This window comes from Mustelus asterias, chromosome 26 (assembly GCF_964213995.1).
Source record: "Mustelus asterias chromosome 26, sMusAst1.hap1.1, whole genome shotgun sequence".
NCBI classification, from domain to species: Eukaryota; Metazoa; Chordata; class Chondrichthyes; order Carcharhiniformes; family Triakidae; genus Mustelus; species Mustelus asterias.
This window is the reverse complement of record NC_135826.1, coordinates 37,539,572-37,564,930: the sequence shown is the minus strand read 5'-3', so window position 1 is coordinate 37,564,930 and position 25,359 is coordinate 37,539,572. Positions and strand designations below refer to the sequence as shown.

Below are 25,359 nucleotides of genomic sequence, written 5' to 3'. Positions count from 1 at the left end.
AGCACCTTGGGATGTTTTAGTACGTTAAAAGTACTATACATACGTCAGTTGTCATTGTTGCTATGAAATGCCAGACTGATTGTAAATGAAGCTCTACAACTATGGAAAAACCCTTTCTTTCCAAAAATGATTTCTTACTAATTAATGAGCTGTAGTTAATTTTACTGATGGTGATCTTATTTGGTTTTAATGGAGTGGAATGTCTTTTAATAAAGAGAAATGAGAGGTTTCCTGTCTTGCAGTTTACCATTTTGTAATCAACTTAGTAAAAAGAAAAAAGTATTAAGCAATTGAAATGATATGATGCAACAGAACTGCAACCGGGCAACATCTTTTGCGCTACTTCCCGTTACGAGGTCAGTCGGGTTTCTTCACTATGGGCTACTAGTCAGACAGCTGTAAACTTGTTGCAATAGTTGTACTAAAAAACTGAATCACTTTCTCTCATGTTTTAGACCTGGGAAAAGTGCTCCAATATTCAAATAATTTAAACATACATTTTGACTTGAAACAAAACACGAAATGCTTGTGAACCTGAGAGGAAACCAGGAAAGATTACTCAATGTGAAGTCTCTCAATGGGGTTGCTGCTGTGGGAGCCAAACATCAGACAATGGCAAAGGCCGTTTGGTGGATGAGCTGATCACTATTCAGCAGTGTGATGAATTCCACAGATGAAGAATTAATTGTCTCACTATCCATAAGCAGGTCTAGAGAATAGGTAGTTGACTGGCTGTGCCTGATGGCTTTAGCTATTCCTTCCCATTGGGAGAACCTGTTGGAGGGAAAGATTCAAGGAAAATTTGAGGGTTTTTTTTTAAAAAGTGGCAAGGGCACGCGGTGCTTCATTAATTTGCAGTGGTTAACCTGTTAATTTTTTGACTCTCTTAACCAATTCGTTAATGCGTTTTTATTCTTTGAATCCGAGAGTGACATCTTGCATCCCCACTACATTTAAGGAAGCTGAGATAAACACGAGAAAGGAACAGAAAGTTATGCTGATGGACATTTTACACTTATATGCAAGGTGTGTCAAGCATTCTGTGCAGTTACTAAAATGAAACATTTGGGAGTCTATTCAGTTTGTATTTTCTCCAGGAACTAGTTAATTTGGAGTCATTTGCAACCTCTGAAGAGAACTGGATCGCTACATGTTCAGAAGGGAGATTTAAAGTTTAGAAGCATTTTTACCCGCATAGCTTGAATTTTGTTTCAGAGGGGCTAGAGGAAGGAACTTAATGTTTGTCAAATTGGGGATTAGCAGGTGACGTGGGAAGTCCAGGATGAAATAATCAGACAAAGAAAAGGCCACAAGTGGAGGAAATAGGTTTGAGGGCTGACTTTTTGCACAGCCTTCTAATGTTAAATCAAAGGAATTTATTGAAAGCCAAGTTATCTTACACGAGGGATCGACAGAATCCACTCACTCCTACATTATTCTGAAAATTGCTAACAATTTCCCAGTCCCTAAAGATTATTTTACATCAATTTAATTAACATTTACATGTATACCTGTCACTAAATATATACACGTCACTAAATTGGAATACAATCAACCCATTTCCAAGTGTGAATGAACATATAAGATCAAACTGTTCTTAACTAAGCAATCTCACTCAGAGAGGCTACTGCCTGGGGGAACATAGGGGAAAAAAAGTTACACCGGTGCAAAAAGGACCAACCTTTCAAGGTTGTGGCAGAGTAGAGGAAGTTTAACTGCACTTATTAACTTCCATCTTCTTTTCCTGAAGTGAAATGCCACACATACTTTCCACTTCCCTAATATTGGCAGACTTTTCATTTCCTATGTTCTACTTACTGTAAGTGGCCATTTCTTAAACCACTTTCATCTGGAACGCCTCCCTCAGCATCCCTGCCCTATCGCCACTCTTCTTCCTTCAATATCTTTTAAAGCCTCTTCAAATGTGTTCACCCCCTCCATCTTCTTTCTGCTCGCCACCCAGTAAAATGCTCTGAAGAGCCCTAGAGACATGCAAGCTGAGATAGGAATAGGACACATAGATGGGCACGAGACTTGGTCTCTGATATAGCAGCTTGTTTACTGATAAATAAATACAAGAACAGGCTGAGAACACTCCTAGAATTTCACAATACAATTATTTTTGAATTTTATTAATTATAAAACTGCAGCAGTTCTGTAATATAACAAGTATTTCACCATCTTATTTCTGGATAAATAATTTCTCCTTTGAAAGTTACTTCAGGTTATTGCCTTGTGATTTCTGATGGTCAGAGACTGAATTATTCTTGGTTTACACTGTTCATCCAGTCCCAGTTGGAACTGGAATGAGACAATCCCATTCTCGCCCCCTTCAGGCCTAAGAGCCAGCAGAGAGGCAAAGCTTTCATCCCAGCAACTAGGCCCCGAAACAGGAGGGGGAAAGTATTTCAGCTGACTCTGCATTGTTAACCTCAGCTGAAACCAAGGGGCTGTAAACCTATCGTGGAATTAGTGACAGCATGTTTCCAGGTCACTTGGAGAGGGATCCCGTGTTATCACCAGTATCTTTCAAGCAATTAATTGCTGCTTATTTTGAAAATTTGAAATATTTGTTCTGTAGTTGCAGCAAAAAAAAATCCAAAAGAAACAGATTAAATCATATTGGGCATTCGACAGAAGCGTTCCAAACACACTACAACGCACAGGCAGGAGTGGGGAACCAGGAGAGCAGCTGCACTAAGTCACATATTCTGGCAACATTGCAGTTTATTAGATTTCTGCCCGTCGCTTGTTGGGGGGACATCAATCTCCACCACGTCGCTGCCAGGTGACTCGTGAGTCAGTCGGTCCGAGATCTGCTTTTGAGAAACTATGCGGTAAATTTCTGGAAAAGGAAAAATAATGTTAGTTACTCTGTAATCCCACTTTTTATAAAATTATTTTTCAGCCCCTGTGTATTAGGCACTGAGCAACCTGCACCATTTTACTCATATGGTCATTCTTCACATTTGATTCTGGACTACAACCTTTCATCTTCCACCTTCCACAAACTGAAGCTCATCAAAACTCTGCTGCCCCTGCCCTAACTCTCACTTGGTGCCATTCATCACCCCTGTACTCACTGATCTACATTTGTTCTTGTTCCAGCAATGCCACAATTCTGGAATTCTCATCTTTGTTTTCAAATTCCTCCACGCCATCACCTCTCCCTCCCAGTCTCACAATAATTGGAGATACCTGCACTCCTCCAATTCTGTTCTCTTGCGCATCCCCGATCCAATGCCAGCCATGTCTTCAGCTACTGCAGCCCTAAACTTTGGAATTCCCCCCACAAACCTCTTTGCCACTCTCCATCTTCAAGGGTCTCCTCAAAAGAAAGAGTGGTCCTCGGTGTTAAATTGGGGAAGACTAACGACAACAATATTAGGCAAGATCTGGAGAGTGTAGATTGGGGCTGTTTGAGGGTAAATCAACATCCGACATGTGGGAGTCTTTCAAATGTCAGTTGATTGGAATTCAGGACTGGCATGTACTGGAGGATAAAGGATAAATGTGGCAAGTATCGGATAACGAGGGATGTTATTAGCCTTGTCAAAAAGAAAAAGGAAGCATTTGTAAAGTCTAAAAGGCTTAGGACAGATGAAGCCCTTGAAGAATGTAAAGAACGTAGGAAGCAACTTAAGGAAGGTCGTAGGAGGGCTAAAATGGATCATGAAAAGTCCTTGGCAAACAGGATTAAGGAAAATCCTAAGGCATTTTATATGTATGTAAAGAGCAAGAGGGTAGCCAGGGAAAGGGTTGGTCCACTCAAGGATAGTGGAGGGAATCTATGCATGGGACCAAAGGAAATGGACGAGATAATAAATGAATACTTTACCTCAGTATTCACCAAAGAGAGGGACCTGATGGATGAGGAGCCTAGGGTAGGTTGTGTAGATATTCTGGGTCATGTCGATATCAAAAAGGTGGTGGTATTGGGTGTCTTAAAAAGCATTAAAGTTGGTAATTCTCCAGGGTCTGATGGGATCTACCCCAGAATACTGAGGAAGGCAAGGGCGGAAATTGCTGGGGCCTTGACAGAAACCTTTGCATCCTCATTGGCTGCAGATGAAGTTCCAGAGGACTGGAGGATAGCCAATGTTGTTCTTTGTTTAAGAAGGACGGCAGGGATAATCCAGGAAATTATAGGCCGATGAGCCTTACATCAGTGGTAGGGAAATTATTGATTCTTACGGACAGGATTTATTCACATTTGGAAACAAATGGTCTTTTTAATGATAATGTGGAGATGCCGGCGTTGGACTGTGGTGGGCACAGTAAGAAGTCTCACAACACCAGGTTAAAGTCCAACAGGTTTATTTGGCAGCACTAGCTTTCGGAGTCTCAGGCTCCATCAGCTGAGTGAGGACTTGCGTTCACAAACAGGTCATATCTTGTAAATTGAGTTTGTGTCTGTATATGACCTGTCTGTGAACACAAGTCCTCACTCACCTGATGAAGGAGCCTGAGATTCCAAAAGCTAGTGCTGACAATTAAACCTGTTGGACTTGAACCTGGTGTCGTGAGACTTCTTACTTATTAATGATAGACAGCATGGTTTTGTGAAGGGGAGGTCATGCCTCGCTACCTTGATCGAGTTTTTCGAGGAAGTGATGAAGATGATAGATGAGAGAAAGGCAGTGGATGGTGTATATATGGACTTCAGTAAAGCCTTTGACAAGGTACATCATGGTAGACTGGTACAAAAGGTGAAGTCACACGGGATCAGAGAAGAGCTGGCAAGATGGATACAGAACTGGCTTTTGGCCATAGAAGACAGAGGGTAGCACAGGAATCAGTTCTGGGACCTTTGTTTTCACAGTATATATGAATGATTTAGAGGAAAATGTAGCTGGCCTGATTAGCAAGCTCGCAGACGACAGAAAAATTGGTGGAGTTGCGGATAGTGAAGAGGATTGTCAGAGGATACAATAAGATATAGACCGGTTGGAGACTTGGGCGAGAAATGGCAGATGGAGTTTAATCTGGACAAATGTGAGATAATGCATTTTGGAAGGTTCAATGCATGTAGGAATTATACAGTGAATGGTAGAACCCTTAGGAGTATTGACAGGCAGAGAGATCTGGGCGCACAGGTCCACCGATCACTGTAAGTGGCAACACAGGTGTATAAGGTAGTCAAGAAGGCATACGGCATGCTTGCCTTCATCGGTCAGGGCATTGAGTATAAAAATTGGCAGGTCATGCTGCAGTTGTACAGATGCTTAGTTAGGCCTCATTTAGAATATTGTGTACAATTCCGGTTGCCACACTACCAGAAGGATATGGATGCTTTGGAGAGGGTACAGGATGCTGCCTGGTCTGGAGGGTATTAGCTATGAGGAGAGGTTGGATAAACTTGGTTTGTTCTCACTGGAATGACGGAGGTTAAGGGGTGACCTGATAGAGATTTACAAGATTATGAGTGGCATGGACAGAGTGGATAGTCAGATGCTCTTTCCTAGGGTAGAAACGTCAAGTACTAGGGGACATGGGTTTAAGGTGCGTGGGGAAAGGTTTAGAGGAGATGTGTGAGGCAAGTTTTTTTTTTTTTTACACAGAGGGTGGTGAATGTCTGGAACACACTGCCTGGGGAGGTGATGGAGCAGGTACGATAGTGGCATTTAAGGGGCAACTAGATGAATACATGATTAGGATGGGAATGGAAGGATACAGACTCTAAGTGCATACGGTTTTAGTTTAGGCAGGCATCATGATCGGCACAGGCTTGGAGGGCCGAAGGGCCTGTTCCTGTGCTGTACTTTGTAAAACCTGCCTTTTGGCCATATACCCCAACATCTCCTCATGTCGCTCGGTGTCAAAGTTTGTTTGATTAAAGTCCTCTGAAGCACCTTGGAATTTTTTTACTGTGTTAAAGGCACTGTATAAATGCTTGTTCATATTCAATTGCCAACAATGATTGCCAGATTGAATAATCTGGTTATTCAACTGTAGGGAGTAGAGGGAGGAAAAGCAGCAGCAACGTCAAATACAATTCTGATTTCAACACAAACTCTCTTTCCAGCAGGGTCACTGGGCACAGATCAGGAGCAGGAACCTTGAGTATATTTTCACCCCTCTAGTGCAGTCCAATAAGCAAATTCTCATGTTTTAACAAAGTCCAAATTGAGATCACACTCTCAAACTTGTCCGACCCATTTCCCGGGCTCCTTCCCCCGCCTCTCCCTCTTTACTTTCCACCTCACCAGCCTCTGTAGTCACAGGATTATCCTCTGCCCTTTCCGCAAGCTCCAGCATTTTGCCACCAGCAAACACCTCTTCCCCTTACCTCCCCTGTCAAAAAGGCTGTTCCCTGTGTGATGCACTGGTCCACTCCTGTACTATCCCCAAAGCCTTATCCCCTTCCCAGGGCTCCTTCCTTTGCAATGACAGAAGATGTTGCACCTGCCCCTTTACCATCACCCTCCAAGGCCCCAGACACTCCTTCCAGGTGATTTACTTGTACTTCTTTCAATTTAATCCACTGTATTCGCTGCTCACACAGCAGTCGCCTCTACGTCGAGAAGACAAAATGCAGACTGGGTGACTGCTTTGTGGAACACCTCCGTTCAGTCCACTTCTGGTCGCTTGCCATTTCAATTCACCAACTTGCTCACATTTACATATCGGTCCTTGGCCTGCTACAATGTTCCAGTGAAGCCCAGTGCAAGATTGAAGAACAGTACCATATTTTCCGATTCGGTACTTTATAGCCATCAGGACTCAATACTGAGTTCAACAACTTTAGGCCATGAACTCCATTGTAGATTTTATTCCCCCTAATGCCAATTTGTATCTTGTTCTGATGATTTGCTTCCAGGCAGTGCTGACCTTTGTTCTGCTATTAAAACCGACTCTCAACCAATGCCTTGTTCCTTTACTACGACATTACCACCCCATTTGCCTTTTGTTCCATAACATCTTTGTCATTTAGTTTCCCCCCAACACTAACTATCCCTGACCTTCCCTTTAGCTCCACCTGACCCTCTCTTTCTTCTTTCAACAACATAAACCATCACATTTCTACCTCTCTTCAGTTCTGAAACATTGCCTCTGTTTCGCTCTCCACAGATGCTGCCAGTCCTGAGTTTTATTCGACAGTTTATGTTTATATTTCAGATCTCCAGCATCCACTGTAATTTGCTTTTATTTCCCCAATTGAGATCAACTGACAGCAGGATCTAGAGTGTGAACTTGCTCAGCAAGAATCCAGATACAGTTTTTTCACCCAGAATCAGGGAATTTTGTTCCAGTGCAGGAAGCTATTTGGTGCATTGTGTCTGCACCAGCTCTCCGAGTGAGTAATTCACTTAGTGCCATTCTCCTGCCTGCTCCCCGTACTTTGACGTTTTTCCTTTTCAGATAATATTCTAATTCCCTTTTGAATGCTTCCATTAAACCTCTAACTCACTCGCAGGCAATGCATTCCAGACCTTAACCATTTGCTATGTGAAAATGTTTTTTTCTCCTTTCATTTCTTTTGCCAATCTGTGCCCTCTTGTTCTCGATCCTGTCACAAGTGGGAACATTTTCTCCGTCTACTGCACACCACATTTTGAATACCTCTATCAAATCTCCGCTCAGCCTTCTTTTCTCAAAAAGGAAAACTGTCCTAACTTCTCCAGTTTATCATCATAACTGAAACTCATCATCCCTGGAACCATTCTCATGAATCTTTTTCTGCACCTCTTTCCGATTCCTTTCTAAATGTTTTTGCTTTTACCTGTCAAGATATTTTGGAAAGCCTCCTCTACGTTAGTTGAATCCAAGGCAGATGTTTCAATAAATGAAAGACAATTCTTCTCTATATGTAAAAGGAACAGAAGAAATCCAATTAATAATCAATGGTCCAGACAAACCCCTCAATGTGAATTCCTCTAGAGATCAGGAAGCTCCAGGAGGATCTATTCATGCGGGGGTTTTTTGGATGTAGTTTGTAGCAGAAGAAAAGTTAGGGTGAAAGAAAATGTTATTCAAATACCCTTCCTTTTTATACCACAAAAAACAATATAGAAGATTTATATATGTAGCTTTCCCTGTTGACCATTCTATCTGAAATACGATGTTTCAGAGACCGTTGAATGCAGTTTTTTTGCAAAGAAAGATTAAAATGAAAACAGACAAAGGCGAACATAAAAATGTTCCAAGAACAGAACACAGAGCAACAATATCTGCAACCTCAGTTCACTTGTGCATGAACCCACTTACTTATAATTAAATGTTTTAACCTTAGAGTGACCACATCGTGAGTGTGTTTTGCACAGTGTAATGTTTCTGTCCATATGATCGTGTCACCTCTGGCCCCAAGCAGTACCGGGAGAGACTCATTAGCAACATATACAAGTTATGGGATGTATTCCCATTCAGACTTTGCACCTAGACACTTATAAAATGTACATTTTAAAAACATCAGAAGTTGTTGCTGTAATAACCTAGTTTCTGCCAAAGAAAAGGAACCAAGTGCTGTCAATTCAGAGTAACTTCCAACACCAACAGGAAACAGGCTCTGCAAATATCATGACATTTAGATCAACTCCAAATAGAAAGTAACCGTAGTGGTTTAAAGGGACAACCAGAGTTACTAATAATTCAACATGCCCAAGACTATCAGTGGAAATGCCACCTGATGTCCACAAAAACATATACAATATTCATTAAGACTTTTAAAAAAGTCAGAATTGTCAACTCAAAAAGTCCTGCCGTATGGATCTCGGAGCCAGGTAACATCACGGACCGAAAGGAACCTTTGCATCATTATGGCAGCTGAGATTTCTGACTTACCCAAGATGTGACCCACATTGTCTAAGTCCTAGGAAGCCACTTTATTGGTCAGGCCCCCTGTTCAGATCCATTGTAACTCGTATAAGGAATGGATTAATATTTTTAGTTAATCTCAAACTTCACTAATTACACATACAGATATCCTCGTCTCCGAGAATCATTGGACATGGCATTTGAACAGGTATGCACATTCTCCCAGAAGAATTGGGGGATTGTTCTATCAGACGCTTGCAGGTCACAGGTTACACTAAGTAATATTAGATTATTAAGTGTACATTTTATGCCATCAGGAGAATCCAAAGAGATGGAGAGAGTTGTTGATTCCTTTAAAATTATCTCAACAAATTTCAAATGTACAAAATCATTACAGTTGTAGGAAGTGAGGGAAGTACTGCAGAGTTCTTCACGAAAGGTGCAATTTCCAATCCTCATTCATGACCTCGTGCGAGGACTTAGTTTTCTTTCTAAACACACACACTTGCCTGCAAATGAGGCCAATGTTTTGAAAAGTTTTACCGTGAACAGTGGCTTTAGCAGTCATGGACAGGTTGTGGATGATGATGATAATCATCTTCTGGAAGTAACCACTCTACTAATGATCAAGTCTGCACTGTTTTTAATCATTGTCAAACTTCAGTTCAGTTGTATTCATGTTCTTTAAATGGCTTCAATTTACAATGGAACATTAGTGAAAGATTTGTAAGGGCCGTGATTACACATTTCCAAGGTGATTTAGCAAGGTGCAAATGCCTAATGTTTTATTAGACCAAGAACCAGCCCTCCTGCATCCAGCAGGTTTTCCAGCACTGTTGATCTGTCTTCCCATTTCAATACATCTTTGCCGCAGCACAGAACCTAGGGATTTGTTAATATTTCTTTTTGGCATATTCCAGTAGATTTATACATAACTATGGTATATTTTCCTAGAGGGCAAAAGTTTCTATACTGTTAATATTTTGGTTACAAGGAGCAATGTTTCCTTTTTGACTATATTGCATCCACTTTTCCGGGTGTTTTGTTCTATTTCGGTTTATATTTGAATTATATGCCAAATCTCTTGATTTTTAGTCCTGAATGAGCAGGAATTTCCTCCACATAAATATTGGGAAGACTGAAGGCATTGTTTTCAGTCCCCACAGCAAACTTCATTCCCCAGCTACCAATGACATTCCTCTTCCCACAAACAGTTTTGAGGCTAAATCAGTCTGTTCACAACCTTAGTGTCATATTTGACTCTGAGACGAGCTTCTGGCCGTATATTCACGCTATCACTAAGACGGCCCATTTCCATAACAACATCTGACTTTGCCCCAGCTCAGCTCATTTGATACTGAAACCCACATTCATGCTTTTGATACCTCTGGATTTTACTATTCCCATGCACTGCTGGCTGTTGTCCCACATTCTATCTTCTGTAAACCCAAAGTGATCTAAAACTCCTAACTTGCGCCAAGTCCCATTCACCTATCACTCCTGCACTCAGTGACTAACATTGACTCATGATCAAGCAACTTCTTGACTTTAAAATTCTCATTCTTGTTTTCCAACCCTTCTACAGTCTCACCATTCCTTGTCTCCAGAGCTGCCCAGATATCTGCACTCACCTGATCCTGGCCTTTTGAGCTTTCCAGATTTTAATTGCTCTACTATGGGTGGACATTCCCTCAGTTGCCAAACCCCAAACTCTGGAATTTCCTTCCTACACTTCTGCCTTGATTCCGCCTTCAATTACACTCCTTAAAAATTAGCTCTTTGACCACGCTTTTGGTCATCAAGCTTAAAGTTCCCTTATGTGGAATCATTATCATATTTGGTTCAATAGGACTGCATTTTACAGTTTACAGTCCCGCTGACGACCCCGACCCCCCCCCCCCCCCAAAAAATCCGGTGCCAAAACAGCAGCCCACCTGCTATTTTTAAACAAATAATTAACAGGTGATTGAGCTTGTCACCAAGCCAATAGGCCCATATTCATACTGCTCCTGCCATAAAACGGTTGGCAAGTTTCAGTTTAAGGGTAGGTTGGTGGGGGTGAGGAGCCTGCTTTTGAAAAACAATTTCTGTAAAGGCAGGAAGGAAGTGGCAAGGCACAGCATTTGGCAGATGTCCTTTGGATATCAGGGGCGCTCTCCTCCAAAGATGTTGCCTCACTTTGTTTCTCCCCATTGGTCTCCAAAGCCCACCCTTCACTACTCAGAGCCTCTCCCTAGGATGCTCGCCCAGGTTCTGGAATCCATCTTCTGTTCTTCACGGAGATGCTAACTGTCCCAGCAGCACCCACTAATCAGTCCTGCCACTGCTGGAATTGCTAGAGCCATTGGCCAATCAGACTGGCTGGCAGCTCAGGAGGTTGGGACTTCCTCTCAATGGGGAGAGGAAGTTCCACTCTTCGCCGGTTTAGTGTGCGGACAGTGCATTATTGCTGCAGGAGGGCTTCTTTATGGTCCATCAGCTGCCAGCCAATTCTTGGAAGAGGGGTTGAAAGGACAGCAAGTGATAAGCCAACTGCCCCCTCCCCATGAAATTCCACCCATAATATTATTTAGGACACAGTATTATGTTAAAGGCACTATATAAATTATTTAATTAGGAAATTATGGAGTTTGCCTTACTGATACTGTCTCAGTTTGAAAGGAGTGAAGGCAAGGCGACAATACGTCACTGTTCACGTCAGATCAGCCATGATCTTATTGAATGGCGGGGCAGGCTCGAGGGGCTAGATGGCCTACTCCTGCTCCTATTTCTTATGTTCTTATGTTCAACAGGGTTTGAAAGCTGCAGAAGTGCATCGAATAGCTTGACTGAAATAGAAACCAAATACTAAGCCTTAGAGACATCAATGGAGCCCATCTTTGGTCTTAGTCTGACCCCAGAGGTAAACTCTAGATCAGGTTAAGAAAATTATAAAGAGTTTCCTCAACAGAACCCAAACATCACATCTGTGAGTATTTAACAGGTTGATAACTCAACATGTATCTGTGCCAGAGCAGCTAGCCAGAGTTGTACAGGTGCTACTGCACTCAAAGTAAAGAGGAAGGGGGTGATAGCAGGAGAATAAAAATGACTTATTTTAACTCATCAACACCACTCTGCACATTATTCTGTTCCACAGCCTCCCACCAGCTTTCAGTACAGTAATGAGAATTTAAAAACTCAGATTTTAGACTGTTTCAAACTACCACGTGACTTACCAGCGAAAGCCCGTGCCTCATCTGTTGGAACAGCTCTCAGATGACGGAGGTCACTCTTGTTTCCGACCAGCATGATGACTATGTTATTGTCGCCATGGTCACGCAATTCCTTCAGCCATCGCTCGACATTCTCATAGGTTAAATGTTTGGCAATATCGTAAACAAGCAGAGCACCCACAGCCCCACGGTAGTACCTGCGAGAGCATACAACCATGACAGCATCAGTCCTCACTCTTGCTCACCTGCCAAAACCCGCAGTAAATGTGGATGTGGAACTTAAACAGTCAAAGGAAACACTTAAGTTGTCTGCTGTGGTTCTCAGCCATTGAGTGCAGGAAGGTTCCTTCCTCAATCCCTGATCTGTTACTGAATTAGCTGTACTGAGACAGGGTAGCAATGAAGATGCTACAATTGCCTCAGTGCTCCACTGGAAGTGAAAATCAGCTTTCCTGCTCATCACTGAGAGTGACTCAGTGAGAAAATGGACGCATGGTGAAGTTGGGGCGAATACTGATGCCTTCCCCAGCACCATTGAATAGCTTCTTGTATCAAATATGCAGGTTCACCTATATAGAATAGACACCGAATGAAAATGCAACTGGTGCCCAGCAAGAGTCAGCACTGTGGAATTGTAGCCCTGAAATACCCAGCACCATAACATAAGGATCAGAAAAGGGAAAGACTTCCTACAAATTATAACTAATGAAGGGGAGAGTTATTCCACCAGCCACCACTGCCCAGCTCTTGCAACAGACTGTGTTTGATGATTGGAGGAGACATCAAGGGGAAATCAGAGTTTATTAAAAAGTTTATTTATTTATTAGTTACAAATAGACTTACATTAACACTGCAATGAAGTGACTGTGAAAATTCCCTAGTCGCCACACTTTGGCGCCTGTTCGGGTACACTGAACGAGAATTTAGCATGCCAACGTACCTAACCACCGCGTCTTTCGGACTGTGGGAGGAAACCAGAGCACCTGGAGGAAACCCACGCAGACACGGGGAGAACATGCAGACTGCGCACAGACAGCGATCCAGGCCAGGAATCGAACACGGGTCCCTGCTGCTGTGAAGCAGCAGTGCTAACCGTGCTGCCCGAACCTGCTCATTCTAAGCTATTCACATTTTGCTGAAGCTGGTCTAAAGTGACAGTGCAGAAATTTGGAGTGCATTGTGATAGCGGATAGTTGGTCTTGCGGATATCAGGGAGATAGAGGTGGTGGTGATGTGTTATAGATCACTCAGGGTGTACAAGTCAGTGTGGCAACAAGCACTTTTACACACATGATGTGGGCTGAACTATGGGTAGTTTTATAGAGGCTCCGACTTTATTTCCATCACATGGAATCTCTCCCACTATTACCAACCTGTTTGGCCTGCTATGAGCACACCCTCCTGGGCCGTCAAGTCCTGGGCTGTGAATTGAACAGGAGATCCTGACTCAGAGGCAGGGACGGGGATGCTGCCCACTGTCCCAGAGATAGAGGCAAGGGAAAGAAAATAATTTTAGAAGATGCTTACGCTGAAGTGATGGCACGGTATCGCTCCTGCCCTGCTGTGTCCCAGATCTGTGCTTTAATGGTCTTCCCATCTACCTGGATACTCCTGGTGGCAAACTCCACTCCAATGGTGCTCTTACTCTCCAGATTAAACTCGTTACGTGTGAACCTCGACAGGAGATTGCTCTTTCCAACTCCAGAGTCTCCAATCAGCACAACTAGAAGGGAAGTAGTTTGAAATTATTTGTTTCAGAGTCAAGTCTCACGATAAAACCATCACATGAGGACTGAATGTGTCATTCACAGCTATTCAGTCCTCTAGTCCTTTCAGGAGCCTACATATGGTTCAGACCATCCCTAATCCAAAGAATGGGAGGCCTGCTACCATTACACTGCCAGTTTTCCTTTCAAGAGTTATTATGATTTGCAAAATAAGTGAATGGGATGAGAGAAAAAAAAACTTATCACGAGCAGTTTGGGTCTGGAATGCACTGCCTGGAAGTGTGGTGGAGGCAGGTTCAATCGAGGGATTCAAGAGAGCATTGGATGATTACCTCTGTATGTGGTTTCTATTCAATTAATCATGTAATGCCCTCCTGAAGGCAGGGGAATTATGCTAAACCATGATGCTCGTTTGGACAGCTGGTGCAGGCATGATGAGCCAAATGGCCTCCTTTGGCACCGTAACAATTCTGTGATTTATCCTTTGATTTTTGCTCTCACTTCACAGAGGTGTGCCTAGCATCTTTGTCCCCTCCCCTAACACACTGGCATGTGGAAACTCAGAATCCGGGCACAAATCCACAATGCTGCCTTTTTTCATGATCCGATCCATGGTTGTACAGAACCCTTCTCTAATTACATGAAGTACGGTCAAAAAGAGGTAGATTTTGAGGAACATCTAAAGAGATGAGAGAAGCAGAGTGGTATGGACAGGAAATCTCAAAGATTAGGACTTCAACAGCTGAAATTGGCTGTTAATGGATAAAGTTAAAATTGGGGAAGCGCAAGTAGCTGGAATTGGAGGAGTGCAGAGATTTTGGAAAGTTACACCGCTATGCTTATGGCAGTGGTAAAGGTTTTTATCTAAACCTTTGTGAGTAACTTGATGCAAAGAACAATAACAAGAGTCCACAACAGTAATGATCTTCAGCTTGATGAACACAAAATTCCACCATACTGAAAAACATTCAAGTTCCTGACTGGAAATTCTGTCAGCTCCTCAATTTTCTGATGCTTACTCTTGGCAATTCTCCACTGTATCTGTGGCTTGTGCTGCTGCCTTTGTTTTGGTTGTATATTTCCCTCATGAGAAGGAGCATAGTTGTGTTTTTCCGCAGTGAGCCTCAGCCCTGTGAACGATTTTGGTATATCTGTCCAGGGTTCACTCTCAGCATCAGTGAACACAGCTGAGAAACAGATAAAGTGAGAATTGTTCCCAGCCAACATTTGGGGACCAGCTGAGGCTTTCAAATTACAGAATAAGAAAGGTCATCCAACAGGTTACAGTCTGAATCATGCTCGGGGAATCTGCTGGTTACTAAGGCATAGATTCTTGTTAAAACAGAAACCAGATACATTCATTGGGAGGCTCGTTGTTTTTTTTGCCATTTATTTATTTATTTTGTTGCATTACAGACATGCAATAGAATTGTGCAGATGAACGTTAACTTGCTTCTGCAAGGTGATTCAAAATGGGCCTATGTCAGTAGTTTGAGCTCCTTCACTGTTTCTGGGGAGTGGAGCGTCATGTGTGGTATTAAGCCAAATTCTAATTGTGCTCTGTTCTACGTTAGCTTTAGCAACAAGTGGCTTATATTTTTCTTCGGTACTTTAACCAAAAAAGCCCATTCAAATTAGGTCCAATCACGGTCCTCACGAGGGACAAACCAAATCCAAGCTGGCAAGACATTGCAGCCCATCTTGGACTCGATCAAACAAGATCCAAACTGACAGGATGAGACATTACACCCCCTCCCGGGCTTGATCTGACGCTTCATCTTAGCGAACAGGCCAAGATGGCTTTGAAAAATTGCATCAGGTAAAGCCTCGGTTTAACCTCATTGGCTACTCTGATCCTTTACTCTACCCTAGCTTGGGCAAACCACAATCGCAGGTGTCAGTACACCCAAAGTGCAATGGGCTAGCCTTGTCCCCTGCCTCATCATTGACTCTCCCCTGCCAGGTGAGTATTAGGGAGGAGAACATTAGCCAAGGTTCTTGCTCTTGATTGCTATTCAGTAACAAATAGGTGGAAAGTGCATGCAAAGACATCTTGCCCTCTTTTTAGGTCAAACCAAATAAACAAACTCAGATTAAGTCAGGACAAAGTAAAAGGGGCAGCTCCCCAAAAGGAGGGGGAACAGCCCGAACAAAAATCAAAGTACAAAGGAAACTTAAAAACATCAAATTAAAATGTGATTGTCAGGGTCAATAACGCACCCCAACCCCTGCGGTGCCCAACGGGCGCAGAAGGCATCAACCTCGCCCGTGGATACCGCATGCTCCCTCTCCAGGGACACCTGGCCGTGAACGTAGCCGCGGTAGAGGGGCAGACAGTCAGGATAGACGGCCCCCTCGATCGCCCGCTGCCTGGACCTGTAAATGGTGCGTTTCGCCAGGCCCAGGAGCAGGTTCACGAGGAGGTCGCCATCCCGACCCTCTCCACACCAGGTGTCCGTAGATCAGGAGTGTGGGACTGAAGTGTAAACAAAACATCAATAAAAGGTTCTTTAGGAAAACAAAAAGGGAGTGCAGCCTAAGACACAAAACATAGACATGGTCCACGGACTCCACAAGGCCACAGAAAAGGCAGTCTTCGGAGCCCGTGAACCAGCAAATCCTACGGTTGTGCGGAACTGCTGCATGCATCACCCTCCACCCCAGGTCCCCGACGTAATTGGGGGAGATCCCTCCGTAGAAGGAATCCTTTTTTTTCGAAGGAGGGTAAGATTAGGCTTAGCCTAAGATCTCAAGATCAAATAGTTAGTCAACACTCACTGTTAAAGTTCACTCATGGAGGATTGGCCACTTAACTGAGTTATGACAGGGAAGCTGGTACCTGCACCAGCAAATGTTTACGGTAAGGTAATGGCCACAATCGTGAGTGACTTTCAAAGAGGTTAACACATCACTGGTGACACAAAGGAAAATTGCTGTCCGGCAAGTCAGCTGGAGTCAGCTGATAACCGAGTAAAGGAAGGCTGATGCTGCAGAATTCTGCCTCCATTCTGTCAGGGGTCACAAGGTGTCTGTTACCGATTGCAGCTGCTAATTATTAAAATTTAAGAGAAGAAATTTAACAGCTGCAAGATTAGAAAATTCCCAAACTGGAAGTTTCATTACTTGTGAAGTGTTTATTACTTCATTTTACCCAGAGAGTGATTAGAATGTGGAACTCACTACCACAAAAGAGTTGACGAAGCATAAATTCCTTTATTGTGAAGCAAGGTAAACACATGATGAGGAAAGGAAAGGATCAGTTGATAGGGATAAATGAAGAAAGGTGGGAGGAGGCTCGTGTGTAACGTAAACACTGGCACAGACCTGTTGAACCAACTGGCTTGTTTCTGTGCTGCAAGTTCTATGTAGTTATCAAAATTAACTGCTTATTTATTGAACATTTGTTTCCTTTTTTCCCCTCCTTTAACTTTCCATCCCAATTCAGGGTTGCTCACGCTTTTGTAATGTCTCTAACCCGATTCCAAAATGAGATCAGCTACAGAACAAGCACCAAAAACCCAGGGTCTTTCAGTTTGTGTGTCTCTGCTCCATCACTGAAGCCTTTATCCACTTTAGTGTGCAAGACAGCCAATGTTAATCACAGGATAAAACATTGCATTATAATTGGAAAGCATTATATTAATCACACTGTAGAACGGTACTGGCACAAATTTATAACCTTAAACAACTCAATTTCAAATGAATTTCCATAGATGGAACAACTAAACAAAACAAGCAGATTTTATGTTAGTAAAACAAAGATCGTGAAAATACATGACAGGCAAGCCTATATCTGGGACAAAAGTCAGCTTATTATTACTTCAGGTGAGAACACTTTGTCAGATTAATGTACTGAGACTGTTAAAAGCAATTTTGAATACATAAGCCACAAACCCACCACTGACACTTATTGGCAATAGTGTACACCATCTAGAAGCTGCACTGAAGGAACTCACAAAGCCTCCTCAGACACCTACTTCCAAACCTACGACCATTACCACCTCAAGGGGACAGGAAACACGGGAACACCACCATCCAAAGTTCCCCTCCAAGTCATTCACCATCCTGACTTGGAAATATACCACCATTCCTTCACTGTCACTTTGTCAAAATCCTCCCCAACAGCACTGTGGGTGTAGCTACAGCACGTGGGCTGCAGCGATTCAAGACAACAGCTCACTACCACCTTCTCGAGGACAATGAAGGATGAGCAATAAATGGTGGCCTAGCCAGCGACACCCATATTCTGTAAATGAATAATAACGAATTGGAAATAATATACGGGATACAAGACTGGGAATTTTGTGGTGGCCCTAGTAAAATTGAAATCAATGGGAATCAGGGAGAAAACTATAGCTGGAGTCATTGTTATCATAAAAGAAAGATACCTGTGGTTCTTGGAGTCTGTTCATCTCAGCCCCCCCGAACATCGCTGCAGGAGTTCCTCAAGCAGTGTACTAGGACCAATGATCAGCTGCTTCACCTTCTCTGCATAATAAGGTCCGAATTGCAGATGTTCACTGATGATTGCACAGTTTTTGGTACCATTCACAACTCCAAAGATGCTGAAGCAGTTTGTGCCCACGTGCAGTGCTGGATAACATTCAGGATTGGACTGCTAAATGGTGCTACACAACTGTCAGGCAATATCATCTCGAACAAGAGAGTATCTAACCCTCTTCCCATTACTTTCAATGGTAAGGTTGAATCCATATCCTGGTGGTTACCATTGACCAGAAACTTAACTGGACAAGCCATGTAAATACTGTGGCTACAAAAGCCGATCAGAGGCAAGGTTTCAGTGGCAAGTGACTCACCTGACTCCCAAAAGCCTTTTCACTATCCATAAAAGGACAGATCAGAAATGTGATGGAGTACTTGGGCGGCACGGTAGCACAGTGGTTAGCACTGCTGCTTCACAGCTCCAGGGTCCCGGGTTCGATTCCCGGCTCGGGTCACTGTCTGTGTGGAGTTTGCACATTCTCCTCGTGTCTGCGTGGGTTTCCTCCAGGTGCTCCGGTTTCCTCCCACAGTCCAAAGATGTGCGGGTTAGGTTGATTGGCCAGGTTAAAAATTGCCCCTTAGAGTCCTGGGATGCGTAGGTTAGAGGGATTAGCGGGTAAATGTGTGGGGGTAGGGCCTGGGTGGGATTGTGGTCGGTGCAGACTCGATGGGCCGAATGGCCTCCTTCTGCACTGTAGGGTTTCTATGATTTCTATGATTTCTATGAAAGGCCATACCAGCACTATGGGTGCACGTACACCTTGTAGGTTGCTGACGTTCAAGAAGGCGGTTCGCCATCATCTCAAGAGCAATTAAGGATGGGGAATAAATGCTGGTCTTGCCTTGCCAGAGATACACACATCCCAAAATACCTGGATAAATGCAGCTCCAATAAAACAGGAAACTCAACAACATCCAAGACAAAGCAGCCTGCTTGATTGTTTAAGATGGTGGACAGGTTTACAACACTCTCTCCATCACCAGCATACCATGGCTGCAGTGTGCACCAGCTACAAGATGCATTACAGTAACTGAACAAGGATTCTTGGACAGCACTTCCAAAATCTATGACTTCTATCACCTAGAACAAGGGCTGCTGGTGTATGGGAATACCTCCACCTGCGAGACACACAACATCCTGATTTGAAAACATATTTCCATTCCTTCACTGTTGCTGGGGCAAATTTCTAGAACTCCTGACCCAACAACACTGTGGGAGATCCTTCACTTCCTAACCGCAGTTCAAGAAGGTGGTTCACCATCAGCTTCTTGAAGGCAATTAGCATTGGGTAATAAATTCCAGCCTTGGCACTGACGCCCACATCCCTTGAATTATTTTTTTTTGGAAAAAACAGGGTATTCTGACTGCAGTCAAGCTGGGATATTTAATTTAAACTGCCATGTGCGCAAAGACTGGGAATAACTGACTGAAAGATGTAAATTGGAATTTGGAGACAATATCTAAAAATAAAAGAAACTGGAAAATGTACTAAAAGGCAACAGCCAGCTCCTTCAGGAGAGATGGAGGGAAACTAAATAAAAATATGGCTTTCCCCTTTACCATGAGCTCTAAATTGCAGCGTGGCAGAATTCTCCTCGTTACAGGCATAAAATGTCTCGCTCAGTGTCCTATTTTGGCTCAGAATCAGTTGTCTAATTTCTCCTATTCACTTCACTAACCTCTGCTGGTTCTGAGGCTATAAGCCAAGCACCACTAGATAAAAGCAACTAGGTGGAGCATCTCACACACCAGATGGCTACACACCAGTAACAAACACACAGCACAGAGCCAGTTCCAAGACAGTGAAAACAAAGCAATACCAGACTATGCTGGAAGAAACCATGAGACTTTAAATGTATATATGCTTGTCTCCAAAATACAATCTTGCACCCTGTGGGGGAAAGTGGAGCTCTGAGGGAAAACAATATTATGCAGCAAAATGGTCAGCTTGTAGAATGGCGATTGCAACATCAGTGGTAGTGCAGATATTCATAACCTCTGGTTCAGAGAGAGCATTCAACCCATCCAGCTTATGCTTTGAAAGCAACTTGCAAACCCTTCCCTACCCACCTTTACAGCATCTAACCATCTCTTGAATTACAGAGTTCTGCCTCCACTACCCTACTTAGAAAGTCTTCTAGGTATTAATCACGTTTTGCCTGAAGGAACAAGTAGTAGACTGGAACCTAATCTGACTGAACCCAGCTGGGATGGGTGAGCACAACAATGAGGTAAAGATAAACTGGATGCAGGCAGCAGCATGGGTTTGGGTTCCAAGAAAACAGTGCATTTTACAAAAAAAAACCTTCAAAAGATGTGTGTGAGGAAGGCAATACAGCCCATAATAGTTCATCTTGAAAAATAAAACCTAGAGTCCCAACTCCATTACTGTTACCAACCATTGAATGACTGCAAAGTTTTTGTCTCCATTATCTCACCTATCGAAGAGGTCATGTGACGTAGTTGGTAGTGTCTGTTGAGCCAGGGCAGCACAGAGCACTGCCGCCTCATGGCACCAGAGACCTGGGTTCAATTCCGGCCTTGGTTTACCGTCTGTGTGGGTTTCCTTTGGGTGCTCCAGTTTCCTTCCACAGATGCATTGATTAGGGGAATTGGCCGTAGTAAATTAGCCATTGTCACGAGGATAAGGTAGGGTGGTGGGTCTGAGTAAGACGCTCTGTCAGAGAGTCGCTGCACGGCTTGTGGTTTCCTTTTCAAGTGTCAACATTACCATTGTAAACTGCCATGTCAACATTCCCAATTCATGTTGTGTCAACGATAATTGCAGTCGGTGGCCTCTACCCGATTGGGAGTTTCTGCAGTGTCTCTGTATATCCTATTGCCATTTTATAAATCTATATTAACAATCAGCTAGGCCTGTTTGTGAGCACACAATATCAAGTTCAGATCACAAGTGTCCTTGTGTTACACCCTGACAGAAGGCTTATATTACAATGTGACAAGTCTACAAATGTAGACATTTTAGCAGATGTACATGTGTTATCAGTTATTTCATACGTCAGTGTGTGTGTATATACACTGACATATGAAATAACTAACCAGCCAGAAGGAATTGAATGATGTTTTTTTTCTTTTTGAACCGAACTCTGAACCAATTCCCAGCAAAGGACGGAAGGAAGCAGTCGGTGCCAAACCCCACCCACCCGATCCTCAAGGTATCACCGGCTCATACTGCCAATTTCAAATCAAGATCAAGTGATGGAAAATTACTTGGGTGGGGGTGGGGGGGTTGAATAATAAGTCTCAGAGATTATGAGGCCGCTTTTTTGCCCCCCTCCCCTCCTTTTATTCTCGCTGCTCAGACAGATTCGAGGACACAACTGGCCCCAGTGCAATTCCCGACTCTTCGCATTCAGTCTGCACCAGATTTTCTGCCCGAAATAATCACCATAAAGCATCCGAGGGCTGGCGTGAGCAAGAGGCAAACCCCACCTCCAGTGCCGAGGGAAAAGGGGGTTACATTAATGAATTCGCCGGTTGCTGCACTGCTCATAAAATCTCACCTTTGAACAGATAATCGTACTCGTCCTCTCTGCTCCCCATCTTCCGCCAATTTATTGTCCTTGCCCGCTCACTCGCCTCTCCGCACCGGATAAAGAAGTCATCAAGATCCTGGTTTCTGCCGAATCTCAAGCTTCGGAAGGAAGCCGAGATCTTCCGGGATTGAGCGGGCGGAGGCAGAGTCACGCTTAAAGCGGTACTGTATCTGTACCCCACTGACTGCGACACAAAATGGGATCGCCCAGACAACTTCACCCCTGGAAATGTTATGGCGACTTTTTAAATATACAATGATAGACTCCGTGGACCCTTATTTGCTTCCAGTTTTACCCATTGGGGGTGGGGGGGGGGGAAGGGGGTCACAGACACAATATCCGCAACAATGTCTTCTCATCTTGTCCCCATACCAAGGCCCCTAGAGCACCCCATGGCCTCCTCATAGGATCCCGACAGTGCAGAAGAGGCCATTCGGCCCATCAAGCCTGCACCAACTCTTTGACAGGGTAGTCCAAAAATGTGTGGGTTAGGTTGATTGGCTATGCTAAAATTGCCCCTTAGTGTCCTGAGATGTGTAGGTTAGAGGGATTAGTGGGTAAAATATGTGGGGATGGGGCCTGGGTGGGATTGTGGTTGGTGCGGACTCGATGGGCCGAGTGGCCTCCTTCTGCACTGTAGGGTTTCTATGATCTATTTTACCCAGGCCCTGCCCACCCTGCCTTATCCCTGTAACCCCACACATTTCTCATGACTAATCCATCTAATCTACTCATCTTTGGACTGTGGGAGGAAACCGGAGCATCTGGAGGCCACTCTGACACGGGTGGGGGGCACGGATATGCAAACTCTGCACAATCACCCAAGGTCAGAATTGAACCTGGGTCTCTGGGGCAGCAGCGCTAACCGCTATGCCACCCTCATTCACATGCTGTCCCTTAAACATCCTTTGACATGTGGTCAGCTTCACATCACAATCATTACAGTGCATGAGGTCATTTGGTTCATCATGTCGGCACCGTGTAACATGTAGGCTGATAACAGCTGTACCCACCACCTCCCAACCCCTCAACTGTCAAGACTGTTTCTCTGACATTGGTCTTGGATCAGCCAACATATCCTTCAACTAAACACTGGGAATGCTGAAACCATCATCCTCAGCCGACAGCACAGATTCCTTATCCTGCCCACAGATTCCATCCTCTTCCATTGCCCAGGCTTGAAGGGCCAAATGGCCTACTCCTGCTTCTATTTTCTATTTTTGCCACAGGGTTGCACCAGACTGTTTATAACCTCAGAATACCCGCAATGCTCCATATCCTCTACATCACATTCACTGCCTACTTCCACCCCCGTAATGTTAAGCACCTCCATTCTGGTTTAGTTCATCTATCGCTGAAACACTCATCAATGTAGTTGTCGCCTTTAGATATGTTCCAACGTTCTCTTGGCCAATCTCCAATTTTCTGCTTCCATAAACCTCAGCTCAAATAGTACTATGCTACAAAATATCACATCCCTCACCATCACTCCTGCATCCAATGACCCACATTGGCTCCTTGTCCCCTAAAACTTTGTGTTTCAATCTCTTCATGACCTCATGCCTCCCGAGCACTGTAACTTGTTCCAGCCTCCAGGAATTTTCCATTCCTTTGACTCTGACTTCATGCATCCTTTGCCTCGCTATTGGTGGCCACACCTTCAGCAGCCTAGGCTATGCACTCAGGAATTGCCTCCCTAAATCTTTCAATCTGTTGACCTTCCTCTCCTTTATTAAGACCATACTTAAATCTAATTTGTTTGACCAAGTTGACACTAAATTGGCCAATATAATGGCTAAATTGACCCTAGTGTCAGGCGATTAACAGGGTAAATATGTGGGGTTACGGGAATGGGGCCTGGGAGGGATTGTGGTCGGTGCAGACTCAATGGGCTGAATGGCCTCCTTCTGCACTGTAGGGATTCTATGAACTTCTAAGTTATCAATCATCCCTCCTCATATCGTCTTCTAAGGCTCAGTATTTATTTTACTCTGATTAAGCCTTTGTGAAGTAACTTGGGGCATTTTTTTTAAAGTTAAAGGTGCTATATAATGTAAGTTGTTGTTTTATTATTGTTATGGTTTTGTTGTATTCAATACACTGAGATGTTACTGCTAGAAAAATGAATACTTAATATCAGATATCCAGGGCAGGATTTTTAGGCCACACCAGGATAAAGAAAGGAGGGAGCAGCTGCAGGATTTTGCATCATCCTGGGCCATTTTCCCAGAGGCATGCTGAGAACAAAGCAAGTGGATGGTCACCAATTGAGTTTGAAGGTGGCTTGTTGAGGACAATTGTGAGAGGCCATCTGAGACTTTTCGATTGGTCTTCATGTCCTTGCAGGCATCTGCCCATGGGTGGCCTTAGAGTGGCAGACTGAATGGCGGCAGCTAGGGGGCTGCAGCGTTCCAGACAAGCTGAGAACCCACCACATCCTGGCCTGCCTGGATGCCGCAGTCCACCTTGTGAATGGGATTCTTCTCAGTCACTTTTCTTCTCAGTCAGTTTTTTATTTATCTTTGAAAAGGATGCCTCTGGTTTTTGGAGTGCTCTCTCTCAGTTACCTGTCAGTGCATTCTGCTGCTTTAAAGCTGGAGGACCTCCTATTGGCTTTCCAGCTTCTACAGCCCGCCAGCCATCCTAATTGGATGGCGAGCCTACCTATGACTGTTAATTGGCTAATTTGGGGAAAATCACAGTAAGTAACTCTTCCCCACACTGTGGCTGGACTCTACCCTCCCCCACCAATAGGTTTGAAGGCCTTCCCATCTCCTACCCACCTGTCCCCAACTGATTTCAAATTTTACCAGGGACAGGGGAGGCGTTAGATGATTCCCCCACCCTTGGGCCTACTTCTTAAATGGCCAATTAGGAGACTAGAATTTTATCTATAATGTGGGAGGTCCACATCATGGTGGAACCTGGGTAGCTGTGTGAGCTGGTGGTGGGCAGGGCAAGGCAAGGCAAGGCAAGGCGGGGCGGGGGGAACTACCTCTCCCACTTGAGCCTGACAACAGGGTCCCAGAATCATAGAATCCTACAGTGCAGAAGGAGGCCATTTGGACCATCGAGTCTGCACCGACCACAATCCCACCTAGGACCCATCCCCATAACCACATGCATTTACCCTGACTAGCCCCCCTGACACTAAGGAGCAATTTAGCATAGCCAATCTACCTAACGTGCAAATCGTTGGACTGTGGGAGGAAACTGGAGCACCCGGAGGAAACCCACGCAGACATGGGGAAAATGTGCAAACTCCACACACACAGTGATCCAAGCGGGGAATCAAACCCGGGTCCCTGGCGCTGTGAGGCAGCAGTGCTATTCACAGTGAATAGCACTGTGCCACCGTGCTGCCCTTATCCTGAAGCTCTCAGGGTGAATCCTGGTGAGCATTAAGCCATGTAGGTCACAAACAGCATAAGTTAAATACAAAATACAACTCTTTTTACACTGTCCCATCAAAGACTTCCAGACCTGGTAAAATTCTCCCAAAATGCTTTCTGAAAATGTGTTTCCATCAACCATTTTTTCCTCAAATTAAGTTTTAGGTTCTGAAATGAGGATTTAATCATCAGAAAACACTTTTAAAGATT

The 25,359-nt window shown here is 43.9% G+C and overlaps 1 protein-coding gene across 1 annotated transcript; it reads right to left on the bottom strand.

The window, feature by feature from the left end:
* Positions 1–2,111: 2,111 nt before the first annotated feature.
* On the bottom strand, positions 2,112–22,200 carry LOC144479584 (ras-related protein Rab-11B-like). The gene is made up of 5 exons (XM_078198477.1): positions 21,725–22,200; positions 13,497–13,692; positions 11,973–12,166; positions 7,724–7,804; positions 2,112–2,845 (listed from the first exon to the last, which is right to left on the bottom strand). Exons 1-5 carry the CDS (start codon positions 21,762–21,764, stop codon positions 2,703–2,705), a joined length of 654 nt encoding a protein of 217 aa, XP_078054603.1. The 5' UTR covers positions 21,765–22,200; the 3' UTR covers positions 2,112–2,702.
* Positions 22,201–25,359: the final 3,159 nt, after the last annotated feature.